At 48.5% G+C, this 14,005-nt stretch overlaps 1 protein-coding gene across 1 annotated transcript in view; it reads right to left on the bottom strand.

Moving 5' to 3' along the window:
* LOC131095758 (serine/threonine-protein kinase PAK 3-like) overlaps positions 1–11,249 on the bottom strand; it is a 55,353-nt gene extending 44,104 nt beyond the window's left edge. The window contains exons 1-2 of the mRNA XM_058043838.1: positions 10,833–11,249; positions 1,164–1,295 (exon numbers count right to left, since the gene is read on the bottom strand). Of these exons, the coding sequence (XP_057899821.1) occupies positions 1,164–1,295; positions 10,833–11,249 (549 nt within the window). The remainder of the gene's footprint in view (positions 1–1,163; positions 1,296–10,832) is intronic.
* Positions 11,250–14,005: the final 2,756 nt, after the last annotated feature.

The following is a 14,005-nucleotide window of genomic DNA, read 5'->3' on the forward strand; positions in this document are numbered from 1 at the left end:
AATCAGTTTTATAAGCCCTTCAATGCAGTGAGGGGATGTATGGCAGTGAAACAGCACTTGTGCTGAGCACTGTTACGCAGGGATTGATGAAAGTCTGTCGGAAGGTGCCTCAAGAGCCTCCCACTGTCCAGGCTAAAGCTCCCTCGGCACCTCCTCCCTGGCCTTGTGCTGCACCCCCTTGCCCAGCTCCCCTGTCCTTCTGTGCACACGCTGCAGCCCCTCCATGACTTTCTGCTCCCCAGGGCCCACAAGTGCACACAGCACTCCAGCTGTGGCCGCAGCGCTGCCCAGCACAGGGCCACGCTCACTGCCCTGCTCCTGCTGCCCCACTGCTGCTGGCACAGCCACCATGCCCTTGGCCTTCTTGGCCCCCTGGCCACACGCTGCCTCATCTTCAACTGCTCAAAACCGCCAGCACCCCGGCTCCTTTTTCGCCACGCAGCTCCTCAGCCACAAAGGCGCCCATTTCACTCCTGATAAAGCAGGCCCCATTGCAAGATGGCCTTCCTCTTCCGAGCAACACAACATAGCAGTCAAGCACTTGGAGATTCACCCCCACTCCAAGCTCCAAGACACTTGCCAAAGCTGCAGACTGCACCAAAATATGCATCAAAAGAAACTGGCCGCTTCTGATTTTGGCCTGGCAAGAAGGCTTCGCAACCCTGCACTTTGTTTCTTTGGCCACATGGGACAGGAATGGCCCCCACAGCTGCATGGACCACACAATCCTCCTCTTGCACCTTATCAAAAGCCAAAAGACAGCTGGTCCAAAAGAGACTGTACAAGTGAAGAACCACTCAAGGAAAGCGCAGATCGCTTTCACAAGCCAAACACACCTTTCCAAAAAGGGAAATCCAACAAAACAAGGCCTGGCACCTCCAGCATTACCGCCTTTGCCCTTGGCCATAGCACTGCAGAAGCCAAGAGATAGAGCTTCCCTGAGCCAAGCAGCCAGATGCTCTCCCAGAGGCACCAGCCCTTTGCTGCCCCAACATGACAGCTCAAGGGCCAAGTTCTGTGGTCGCTGGCTGGAGGAAATCCCGAGCTCCTGGCAGAACTCCAGCACCCAGCATCCTCAGCCTGCAACAGCAAAGTGCTGGCTGCTCCAAATCTTGCAGCTCTGCCTTGCACTAAAGACAGCACCACACACAACTGGCACGTACAGCTTCAGAATATCCAGGCCCTGGTGTGAGCACTGATGGAGGCTGGCGCTCATCCACCTCAGTTCGCTCCTCTCTGGCTTCTTCTCCAGGAGCAGCGGGAGCCAGCGGAGAGACGGCTCTTGCTTCTGTCATCTGTGAGAAGAGAGGAGCGTGAGGGAGAAGCCATTTCCTATCATGTAGAACCTCATTTCTTTTCACATCTAGCACCTCACATTCTAAGGAAAAATCAAAATATTTCATAGTGACAGAGGGGTCCTAATTCACAGCCACCAAATTAAAATGGGCCAATTCAACAGCACTCTAGATGGATATGAAGTTGATTTTCCTCCCTGGCTGCTATCAGCAAGCAAGGTTGTCTTGGCAAAACCGAGCTTTTAGTGCTTGAAAGCACTGAAATGGAAAAGTAGGAAATCGACAGTAATGCCATTGCTACTGCAGACGTAGAAAACTCAAACTGGATCACAATCCCATCCAGGGCTGTAAAATGGCAGAAAACATTGTGCAGAAGCATCTTTGCTTGCCGGAAAAAGACGAAAATGAACAGGCCTTCTCTTCCTAACAAAACAACAAGCCAAAAAGCCACAAGATGGAAGCATCACCAACTCCACTGTGTAAGGGGTTTGGATGCAGTGGGGCATGTTTGGTGGTGAAACAACCCTTGTGTTGAGCATTGTCACGCAGGGATTGATGAAAGTCTGTTGGAAGGTGCCTCAAGAGCCTCCCACTGTCCAGGCTAAAGCTCCCTCGGCACCTCCTCCCTGGCCTTGTGCTGCACCCCCTTGCCCAGCTCCCCTGTCCTTCTGTGCACACGCTGCAGCCCCTCCCTGACTTTCTGCTCCCCAGGGCCCACAAGTGCACACAGCACTCCAGCTGTGGCCGCAGCGCTGCCCAGCACAGGGCCACGCTCACTGCCCTGCTCCTGCTGCCCCACTGCTGCTGGCACAGCCACCATGCCCTTGGCCTTCTTGGCCCCCTGGCCACACGCTGCCTCATCTTCAGCTGCTCAAAACTGCCAGCACCCCTGGCTCCTTTTGGGCCACGCAGCTCCTCAGCCACAAAGGTGCCCATTTCGCTTCAGAAACAGCAGGCACCATTGCAAGATGGCCTTTCTTTTCCAGCACCTCATGGTTCAAGTAGGTATCAGAAAGTTTGATAGGAATAGTATTTTAAATCGCTCATTCCAAATTAAAATGATCTTATTCAACTGTACAGAATGTGCCCTTTGTTAGATTTTTCATATCTGATGTTAGTAAGCATCGTTCTCTTTGCAAAACTTCGTTTTCAGCTTTTCAAAACTCTGAGATGGATATTTTAAAATAACTATCTTTGCCTTTCTTTTCTATTGGTTCTGGCATGAAAATGGATTTTCTTTTTGTCTTCCTTGCTCGCCCTATAGTCTAGTGCTAGTGGACAAGCTCACATCTTCCTCTACAATTCTTTTACACCAGGGACATGAAATGTTATTTTCTCACTCACCTCAGGATCTTCAGCACTGCTGAATACACGCTTCAGGTGTCCTGTAGTGCGAAAGGGAAATGAACCACATGCTGTGAGAAAACTGCCTGGGCTGCTGAATCCCACAGAACAAGTCAACCCAAACAGAGATGATTCCCGTTTCACAACATCCCTCCAGGAGACACATTTCATTCACATAGCCAGCAAGAGATGCAGAAAATATTCCTGCTTGTGCCATCACTGCAGCCTGTTTAGCCAGTAAATGAATACAAATATGATCAATATTATGCAAATTGTTCTCTAACATTCAATGCTCCTGTTCTACCAAACACATAAAACAGCTTCTGAAATCCTCTCCTTCAGGTACTTTTGTGTTTTTCCTCCAATCACTTACATGCACTATTTCTCATTAACTTGCAGGAAACAGTTGCCCAAAAGCTTTTCCAAAATCCCCCTGAGCTGTGGCAGTTTTATTGTGGAAGTGCGCAGCAGCACCCCTAGGCTTCAGGAGCAGACACTCACTGCTTTAGAGTTTGCGCTTCCTTGCCAAAAGAATTACTATTTTAGCACTCAATTAAAAAAAAAACAAACAAAAACATTTAAGAAACTTAAAAATAAATAAGCTTTCTCTGAATTCTGAGAACAACTGCAGAGACTTTAAAAGGCATTCCCTGAAGGTCTGCCAGTCTACATTTTCAAAGCTGTCTTGCTTGTCCCAGCAAACTGAGGAAATGACAGATTCTGCTGCCACAGACTCTCCCATGGAGGGAACAGAACCCCCTGCAGGTTCCCTTGCAAATGCTGCCCCCGTGGCTACTGACACCCCCTTTTTAGATGAACGCCTTGACAAGAGCTTTACCAAAGCAGTGGTATCCTAATGCTCTTTCTGTTTTAAAATCACAAAATCAGTCACGAAGTAAGAGCAGAAGGACATACAAAAGCCAGGTTAGGTGACACCCTAACCTAAGCAGAAGGGAAACTTCTACTTACGAGTGAAGTGTGTCACATAATATACTGAAAATGAAACGCCATAGGCAGCAAAAGCTGCCGTTGCCAAATGGTGTAACATTTTTCCAGTGTTGTGAGATTTTGCCACAACACTAGGGAAAACAAGGCTCTTGTCAGTGGGCCGCTGCCTACTGACAAACTTGACAACCAGGAGGGTTCTCCTGATCTGAGCAAGCGCTAGGGCTGCTCTGACACTCAGGCCTTCTGTGCACCAAGGCAACCTTCTGATGCCACTATGACAATGTGGCAACCATGCCCTGACATCACAAAGGAACTGCTCTGTCTTGGTCTGTGAGTTTATGCCAAGCAATACCCAACCTTCCCTACAGCAAACACAAAAGAGCCTGGGAAGTTCTCCTCTGTCACAAAGCAGCACAAATTCCCCTCATGGGCCAAACCCTGTTGTTCAGGGCATTCAAGAGGAACTCCAGGAGTGCCCCAAGCACCTACAGCCTGTACCCCAACTGAGCACTCAGATGGCACACAAGCAAAGGAAACCCGTCCAAGAAAATGGCCCCAAGCATTGCACATGTAAGAAATTACTCTCACTTTCAAAATTTAAAGGTTTATCAAAGCTCAACAAAGAACTGAATAAGAAAACTTACAGCATTGGGACTCTCTGTGATTAGCAGCCATGTGCTCATCTACAAAAAGGATGCTCGGCCTTTTTTACCCTTAGCTCCTCCAAAAGTTTTGTCAGGCAACTCTTTCTCTGCTGTCCATTGGTATAGATTACTGTCTTGCACCTTGACTGGAGGTCAGGTCTTGTTTCCCCCTGCCTGCTGGTCACAAGCCAGCCCTCCCCAAATGCCCTGACTACCAAGGCGATTACAAAGGGGAGGAGAAAGAAGATAATGGGAGGATATATAACAATATCATCACTACACATTTCAACATCCACATAACATCTACTTCTTAATTGTCAGAGCCAACCATTGCATTACTCATCTAGAACACACAGAACCAGGAGAGAAGGCACTGTTGGCATCAGAGCTGAAATGCTTCGTAACAAATCTCTCCACATATTTGCCCCTTTCTCGGACATGCCCAGGGCTCTGGCGCATATACATCTGTGCCTTTCTTCCCCTTTGGAAGCAGTCAAACTGGCAGCATCTGCCCGTCAGCAGCAGCTGCTCCAAGCTGGGAACGCCGCTGGCGGTGCTGATTTCCAGAGGCTTCTGTGTGCCAGGGGAAGCCAAGGCAGGAGCGGGCTGAACGGTGCTGGCGCTGCTGCTGCTGCTGTTCTGTGCCAGAGAGCCCCGGCTGGGCAGGGCACGGTGCCCACTGTGCTGCGGGCTCTTTCTCCTGCCAGAGCTGGGCACACCTGGCAGCAAGGCATGACAACTGGTGGGCAAGCCAAGGGCTTTCTGGGGCTGCTCTGCTCTGCACACACCCAGGACACCTGCAGCACAGAATCTTAACCCTCAAACAGGTGAACCAGAGGGAAACAGCTGGAAAAGATTTCATTTGGACCATTCTTACCTGCTCAACAGAAGTCTTCAAAATGAACGTTACCAAGCAGGGCCTGATCTCTGCTGACAGCTCAGGGTTAGAAGAGAGGCAATACTTGATCTCAGCACGGGGTGTGTGGGGAATCACTTCCCTGATACATGCACACCCAGCAATCTCACTTACTAGTTTGTATCCAAGGATCTAAGGCATTTTCAATACTTTGCTGAAACTCACAGGCTAAACATTACCCCAAATTATTTGATTTACTGATTGATACCTTTTGACTTATTGATACCTTTATCACTTCTCAGAATTTACTGACATGAGTATAGGAGTGTCATGCAGGTTCCTGCTGGCCTTTGTCACAAGTCCAGGAGGAGCCCCATGCCCAAAAGAACCCAGGACAAAACGGGGCTTGCAAAGCAAAGTCATTCTATTAGTTGCAATAGCAAATAATACACAGCAACCCCTGGATTCCCAAAAATCTGCGGAGCAGGAGAAGGAGGTGGAGCATAGTGCTCGGCAGCAGAGGAAGGTAGGCAGTGCACTTTCAGGACATCCCCTCGATGAAAATGGTGTGCATCTCATCCTTCTCACCCTTCCAGCTCAGAACCAGGCCCTATATCTCCTGCTCAGGAGTGGAATTTCCCAGTTATGGCATTGGCTCACACATGGTTGGCATGTGAGATGAGGCCAATGAATCAAGGATTTGAAAGAACTGGAAGAGTTAAAATTTTAGCGAGATTTAGTTAGGGGGAAAGAGTATAGGAAGAAGAGTAGAAATAATAAGGAATAGTTAATATTTTTCAGGTAAGGTAGTTAAGGCTAGGGTAATATATCCCTTGCCTGTCTTTACTATGTTTAAAGAAGCAGGATAGGATGCAGATTTCTTTGTGACAAAGAAGAGGACCAGAGCCTGCACCTGGGCCCCGAAACTTCAGCTATAGGCAAGAAGTGCAAAAGCCAGCCAACTGGTCATAAGTAAAGAGGTCAAATTGAGGAAGACGTCTTGGCCTTCATCAGAAGGACACCATTCCCCACTTTAAAACCCACCAACCCATTTGAAGTGAAAGACTGCAGAAATGTGAAGGAACTTTGGACTCAATTATAATACATTTTAGTACAGAGGGGGGTACGCAGTGTTACCTAATGAATACGTGTTAGGTTTTTTGGGAATTATATGAACGTGTACTCATTTTAGATGAGTAGAGAGCCAGTGATTCTTCACACATGTCTTTAGGAGACAACTCCTCCTGTGCCTGGCGCTGTAATAAACACACCACCTTCTAACTTCAGCTGTGGTGAGTTCTATTCCACACCTCATTTGGTGACCGCGGCAGGAACGCTTCTCTGCTCCAGTGAGAACAACCGTGCTGTGGACGTCTCTGGGCACTGCCAGGACATTCCTTTCCTGGAGGCACCTCCGCTCTGGGCTGTTCCTCGTGGGGGACAGACAAGACTGCTGGGACTGTGGAGAAAGGGAGTGTTTAACCCTGTATAAAGTAACCCGTAAGGCGAACGCAGGGGAAGGGCTGTTCCTAAGTCACACAGAGATGTCCTGCGCACAACGTACGCCTGTACAGTTTGGGTTTGGGTCTGGCTGCCGGCAGAAAGGATTTGCTGTGTCAATAAGGACCTGCTAGAAATTCTGGGGGTGAATTGAGCAAATGCTGATTTATTGCTGCAATTTTTCCTGTGTGTCGTAATTGTGGTTGTGTTTTAAGTGTGTGAATGTTTGAGGGAGATGATGATGTGGGTGGATGCTGTTGTGATTTATGGTGTGTGTTGTGTTGAGAAAAGCGAGCACTCTGTCCCCTCATAAAGAGATACTCCTTTCCCGGTGAGCTTGTGTGTGTGGACTTTGTAATTGCAGGGGTTCGTACTCCCTGTGACTCCTGGTGCCTGGGTATACAGGGGGGTTGAGTGTTTTTTCTCCCTCATTGTGATCATTTGGGCCTGAATGGTTGTGTTTGGGGAGATTTTAGGATTTTGTTTGCAACAAGTGCAGCAATTTATGCAGAAAACTACAGTGTGGTGATTTACGTATGTTGACCTATGGTAGTTTCTTTATACTGCCCCCCTCCCCCAGGGTTACAAATCTCCTGCCACGAGGTGGATGCTCCCTTTCTCTCCTGGAGTTGTCCTCCATTAAAGCTGTGGGACTTTGGTCCCGAGAAGAAAGAGCCCCTCTCGTCTTTTGCTTTTGTCCTTGGCAGTGTCACTGGGGTCCAGAGCTCGCCAAACTGATCCCCCACGAGCCAAAAACCGACAAATGGCCCCACATGCAGAGCTCAAAAATTGACCACATTTCTGATGGACTGGAGTGTTTGCCACACTTTTGGAATTCCCTATTCCCACACAGGTCAGGCAATTGTTGAAAGGATGCACCACTGTTGTATTCATATTGTTGTCTAATTATATTTCCTGAGTCTCATACCTTCTTGGTGGTTTTCTCATGGCAGATCTTCACAGCAGTGGTGTTGTTGCTTCTCGGTCAGGGCTCCTCTCCAAGGCTCTCCCTGACCACCCCGCCCCCTTTTATCTCAGCTACCTCCATGGGCTACAGCTGCTGCCCAATCAAGGACATCACAGCTGCAGCCCATTTACAATAACTAGAATCAGGGCAGGGTCACTAATACAATACAAAGATCTTTCACTGCCATACATATATTTACAATACATAAGTTAACTCAGGCCCCTACACACCACACTCTGAAACCCATTCCAGATCAACAAAAGGGGGAGTGGCCCAAGCAGCACCTCTGATAAGGTTCAGCAAAGCTTTATATGACTTTATGTTTTCAATAGCTCATTTCCAGGACCTAATCCTCCAATTTTAGGCACTTTTCAAACAGCACATAGGCAAAATTGAAAGAAAATGCTCCAGTTTTGATCAGAGTTGAGTTGAGTTGATCAGAGTTGAGTTAGGACAAGTTGTAGGACCATTTGCACTAATCACTTGGGGCAAAGGGTATGCTTGTATTTATTTGCACAGGTGCCAGACCTAAGTGGGTCCCCGTGAAGGACGTGAAACTGTTTCATACAAGAGCCACCGACAATTCCACCAGCAGGGAAATGAGCACGCAGACGTGAGCTGCACGGAGAAACTACGGTTCCTGCCAGACGTTCCCTGTTCAACCTGTGAAAGCTACAAATCTTGAGTTTGATTGTTGATTTTTGGTTTAGATCATAGAGCTCTTTCAGCGAAAACGTGGCATCCATTTAGTTCAAAAGACTTCTAAAATATTCAAATTTGTAAAAATTAAAGGTTAGAGGGACAGTTTAATGCCCTATAGTTGGCCAGTCCCTGAACAAGTGCTAAAAGATTTGCTTGAGAACTGAAAGAGATGGGGAAGCTTTTGCCAAAAAGCAGCTGAACAGGAACATGAAGCTTGATCAAATGATATAATGGCATTTGTTGGTTTTGCTTGCTTGCTCTTGCACTGCATATACGCCTGTAGATCAACCAAAAATGAATGTTTGCCTTGCTTTAGCCAAGTCAGCAGGCTCAGACACCATATGTTTGACCAATTTGAGCCCAGACAAACCCTTGGTGACCTGTTTGGTCGGTGTGCCAGTGCCAGCCAAGGAATGGCCAATACCCAATCGTGACAAATATTGGTGTGAGGCTGCCAACGAGACCAATCCCATAACCAGCTGGCATCATTGGGCCCCTGATCTGCTTAGAGCACCTTCTGAACCTCAAGAATTGGAATTCTTGGTTCATTTCTAATGGAAATTTGTCCTGCCTTTCAGTACCAGGGAGATCCACAGTTAAATGTTACTCCCCATCATCCTGTGGACGGATACTCAAGTCTGTGGTGCAATTGTACTACCCCAGTGTCCCCTAAGGGTGAAACTGCTGACAAGCAGGTGACCTAGATGAGTCCCCACGACAATTAGTAACAGAATATTGGCTCATTTGTGGAGGTGAAGCCTGACAGGGAATTCCTCAAAAATTAAAGGTGGCCCATATAGCATGAGACAACTCACTGGGATAGCACCTATCATTGAAAAAGCCATCAAGAGAAAACACAGAGAAAAAAGATTTGCCCATCATTATAAAGAAAAGTGTAATAGCAATTTCAGACCTAGGGCCCTGCTAAATGAGTTACATCAAATTTATTTCTGCATCCACTTGCCTCGGGTGAGGCATTGAGACCATTATAGCGTTTGGGGTGTTGGCTGGAGAAAGAAGACAGTGCTACTTGCATTGCAATTAGTGACGTGGTGACTGATGTTAGCGTTGTCAGACATGCAACCTTACAGAACAGAGTAGCAATTGATTTTCTTTTACTGGCACATGGACATGGTTGTGAGGAATTTGAAGGATTGTGTTGTATGAACCTGTCTGATCACTCTGAATCCATCCAGAAAAGCATACAAAAGCTGAAAGACTTGACAGCTCCAAAAAAAGAAGACGGTGGGTCATGGTTAGATGATTTGTTCCAAGGATGGAGCTTTGCACCTTGGCTAAGGGGACCTTGTAGAATAGGTCTCTATGGATTGGGTGTTTTGGTAGTGGTATTAATAGTAAAACCTTGCATACATTGGTGTGTGTGACAAATGATGGACAACATGATCAAAGAAGTTTTTATCACACAAGAGAGAAAGGCAGGAAATGGATCACAGAGAGTTCTTGAAATATCACACAGATGGTGGATGAAGGTATAGACAGGAGGAAGGTTTTGAATTAAGACCCTGGAACAGACGAGACTTTTTTGGAACAATGACTTGTAATTGCTGTCAGACATGACTTTTGCCCTTTGAACTGACTGGATTTTCACAGCATTAAAATTGCTGTGTTGGAGTATAGCAAGGCTTAATGTGAGCAAAAAGGATGATTTAAGCAAGTAATAAGCAGGTATACTACAGTGAAGCTATGAAATGCAAGGTAGTTAATAAACGACACGGTTACAAAGGCTTCTATTTAGCCGAACCGTGAGGGGGAATTGTGGGAATCCTTCAAATCAGAGGGTTCTGGGACAGCTGCAAAAGGCACACCTCAGAGAAAGCAGAACTTTGGTTAGAGCTAAGCGGTAGATTTGTCAGCAGAAAAGTTATAAGAAATAGAAAAGCAAGGACAAATAGAACAATGGTTTGCGTCTATTACTGTAGAATCCGGGATGTTCGTATGTCTGAGATGTAACACACAACAGAACTCCCTTTGGTCATCAGCAAACAGCTTCGTTTATTGCCTTCAGCACCCACAGTCCATTTAGCCCATTCAAAACTCCCAGGCTGAGACATCTCATTGGTCTGTCTCTGTGCCCCCAGACTCTGAACCAATGCAATGTCTGTATCTTAGGAGAGCTCCCATTGCCTGGGAACTTCTGTCAGTCAGTCCAGAGGCTGCTCCGTGGAGCTGAATTGGGCTCCTCATTCTAATTTGATTGATACTGACGCACCAGGGTATTAACACTTGGCTGGAATGACTCCCTAAGCTACAGAAAAGTATCTCTAGCAAGATATTAGGAACTTCTAAGCTTAATAATGGAGCTCTGTGCATTGTGTTTTAAGGCTTACAAGCAGGTATAGTGTTTGAAATAAGCAAGCAGTGTTTTAACAAAAGATACGTGTGCTTATAGTGGTTGCACAGAACTACTGTCAATATGCTTTTGCTTTGTGTGAGTGGTCAAAAAACTTTTCAAGTAAGTTGTACCATTAAGTTTATTGCCTGCTGCCACAGATGTGAGCTGCTGGCATCTTCCCACTGTAACAACCATGTAATGAGACTGATGCTGGAAAACAAACAGCTCCAGGCGCGTTCCTCAGCAGTCCCGTCAGTTTCGTGATTCGTACAGAGACCCGCGGCCAGCAATACTCAGCTGAGGACCAGAAGAGAGCGGAATAGCCCGGGCACTCCAGCTTCACTGCAAGGCATCCGGCAGCCTTGAGGGTACAAAGCGAGCACAGGTCGCAGCTCCTCGTGTCCGGAGCGAGCCCGGAGCAGCTCTCACAGGCCGCAGCCCCTCCCAGGCCCAGCTCCGGGCGCAGCCGGGCCCGCTCCGCCTGCGCGGGGCCGCTGCCGGGGCGCTGTGGCGGCTCCTCCCGCGGGGCGGAGCTGACGCGGCCCCGGCGGCCCCGGCCCGGCCCCGCTGCGCTCCGAGCGCGGCCCCGGAGCGGCCCGGCCGAGGCGGCGAGGGACGGGCGGCGAGGGGCCGGGGGCATGGGGCGCTCCGGGAACGGGCGGGCATCCCGGCAGAGGGGAGAGAGACCTGGCAGAGGGAGGAGTGAGCGGGAGAGGGGAGAGATGCTGGGAGGAGGGCAGAACTCTGGGAGAGGGGAGGAATCCTGCAAGAGGGAGAAGCCACCGCCGAGAAGGGGGAGATCCCGACCGAGGCGAGAGAGTCCGAGAGAAGGGGCAGCTCTCGGGAGAGACGGGAGGACCCAGGAAGACGGGGTAGAGCACGGGAGAGGAGAGAATCCGAGAGCGGGGACCGCCTGGGAGCAGAGAGAGAGCCCGGGAGCCGGGAGATCCCCTGAAAGGGGTGAGCCAGGGAGAGGAGGAACAGGCTGCGACCGAGGAGGTCCAAGAGAGAGGAGATGCCGAGAGCGGGGATAGAGCCCTGGGAGAAGGGCGAGAGTCCGGGGCACAGGGAGGAGAGCCCGGCTGAGGGGGCATCCCGGGAGAGGGGAGACAGCCCTTGGAGAGAGGGCAGAACCCGGGGACGGGCTGAGCCTTGGAAAGAGGGGAGATGCCCGGCTCGGGGAGTCCTGCAGCCAGGCCGAGAACGGGCGCGGGTCAGTGCGGTTCGGGAGAGCGCGGCTGCGGGGCTGGCTCCGGAGGCGGAGGCGCGTGGAAAGCGCTGCTCAGCAGCCCCGGCGGCGCTCAGAGCACAGCCCTGCTCAGGGAGGCAGCGCCACGGGCGCTGCTCGGCTTCCCAGCCAGGCCACGGCACCGCTCGGCTTCGCCGCCGGATCCGTGGCAGCTCGGAGCATCGCTCCCTGCCCGGGACCGAGGCTCACCTGCGCCAGGTGCACCAGAGCATCGCCTCTGCCTTGACAACCCACAGCGAGCAGTGCCCGGCAGGGACTGCAGATCCCCTTTGGTGGCAGAGAAAAAAAGAGCAAGGAATCTTCCATGGGAGAATAGAGGCAATAGGATGAGGTGTCAGTGTCCAGTGTGTTCAGATGCACTCACAAGGATACTATTGCTCTTGGCTCAACTTGCTCTTAGTTTTTTAGAACATGGAAAAGAAGTGAGCAGACACAAATCACAAGCTGGTTGTAATGTTCAGGCACCAGCTCTCTGGATAAAATGCTACACAACTGCTGGAAAGCTGGATGCATGACTAATTACCGCTTGCTAAGTAAGCTGGACTTGTTAGGGGCAGCATAGTTATCTCCCAAAAATTACTAAGGAGGCATGATTGAGAAAATTCTGAAGAAGGGCTCATACTCCCACTTTTTAATGCAGTTGCTGTGGGTCTGATAAATGGAGTCTGCTTTTATGCCATGAAGGTTTGTATTGTAGGGTTTTTTTGCATGCAGGCATGCATTCAAAATTTGGGGATCTAAGATAAAATCCTTTTATAAGGGATTTGGAAGAGACTAACCTTACGTGAGCAATATGTCAGCTAGGGACAGCTAAGCCATTATTGCTGAGAGGAAGAGCAGCCCTGCAACACAGGTGTGAGCCCTGTGAAGCAGAACTTAGGCAGTGCTCAGTTGGAAGGTCCTGAAGAGAGAAGGGTCTAATCCTTTGGTGCAGTACTGTATAGACTTTGGGATCACTACTCCATTCCAAATGGCTTTCCCTTCAGTCACAAGAGGCTTCCATCTCTTCCAAAAATTGCCTGCTGAAACTCTTCTGCTCCCTTCCAAATCAGTTCACTACTCCAGCGTAACCCCTGAAGCACAGACAGATGACTCTTCAACTAATTATAGTAGAAAAGAAGGGTATTTATTGCAGTGCTGGATACATGTGAACTAGTTTCCAAAGACATGCACAAGGAGTTGCAGACTCCTGCTCTCTATTTCTACAGAAAAGGTATTACATCAGGTTTTTAAGGACCCATAATACATCATTATTACCGGCCTGAATCGTATTTTTATCAGCTGAATATCTATTAGAGCTGCATAATTATTACAGCGACCTGTGTGGGTCGCAGCTGGTGAGAGAGAGACGGTGAATCTTGTTTCTTGATCAGAAGGCTTGATTTATTAAGATATGATATATAATACATTATGACTATACTAAATAGAATATAGAGAGAGGTTTGCAGAGCTGCTAGCTAAGCTAAGAATAGATAGAAAAGAATCCCAAACAAAGTTGTGCCCAGGGACTCAGTCCCCTAGCTTGCACTGGTGATTGGCCCTTAATTATAAACATAGAAAATGAGCCAATCAAGGGGAATCCTATTGCATTCCACAGCAGCTGATAACAATTGTTTACCTTCCCTTCTGAGGCCTCTGCCTTCCAGAAGACACAGAAATCTGAAAGAAAGGATTTCTGTGGAAAAATGTCTGCGACACACAATTGTACTCCCTTAACTGGGTTGGTGGGATTTTGAAATGAGGGAGTGGTTGTATGGGAGGAACAAAGCCGTCTTCCTCATGGTGAACTCTTCTCCCATAGCCAGTTGGCAAGACTTTTGACCTGCTGGTCATGGTCCAAGCCTCTCCTAACTCTGCAATTATTCTTAAAGCAAGGTATTTCTATGGTCTCTGCTCCTTCACAATTGCTTCATCTATCCCTGTCACTGCTAGCTTTATGTTCCTAATATATTTGATACTCTTTAACTAAGGTGTGTCATTTCTGCTAGTTATATTACTAACTTAGCTTCTTACCTCATTTTAAAATCTTAACTAAAATATGCAATTATCTGTGGCGAGGTGTCCGGCCTTTGAGGTCGAATGTCCGGCTAGCTGAGGTCGGCCAAACACCCAGCTGCAATCCTGCAAGCACCCCTCAGCGTCTAATG

The sequence above is a fragment of the Melospiza georgiana genome, chromosome Z (assembly GCF_028018845.1).
Source record: "Melospiza georgiana isolate bMelGeo1 chromosome Z, bMelGeo1.pri, whole genome shotgun sequence".
Classification (NCBI taxonomy): domain Eukaryota; kingdom Metazoa; phylum Chordata; class Aves; order Passeriformes; family Passerellidae; genus Melospiza; species Melospiza georgiana.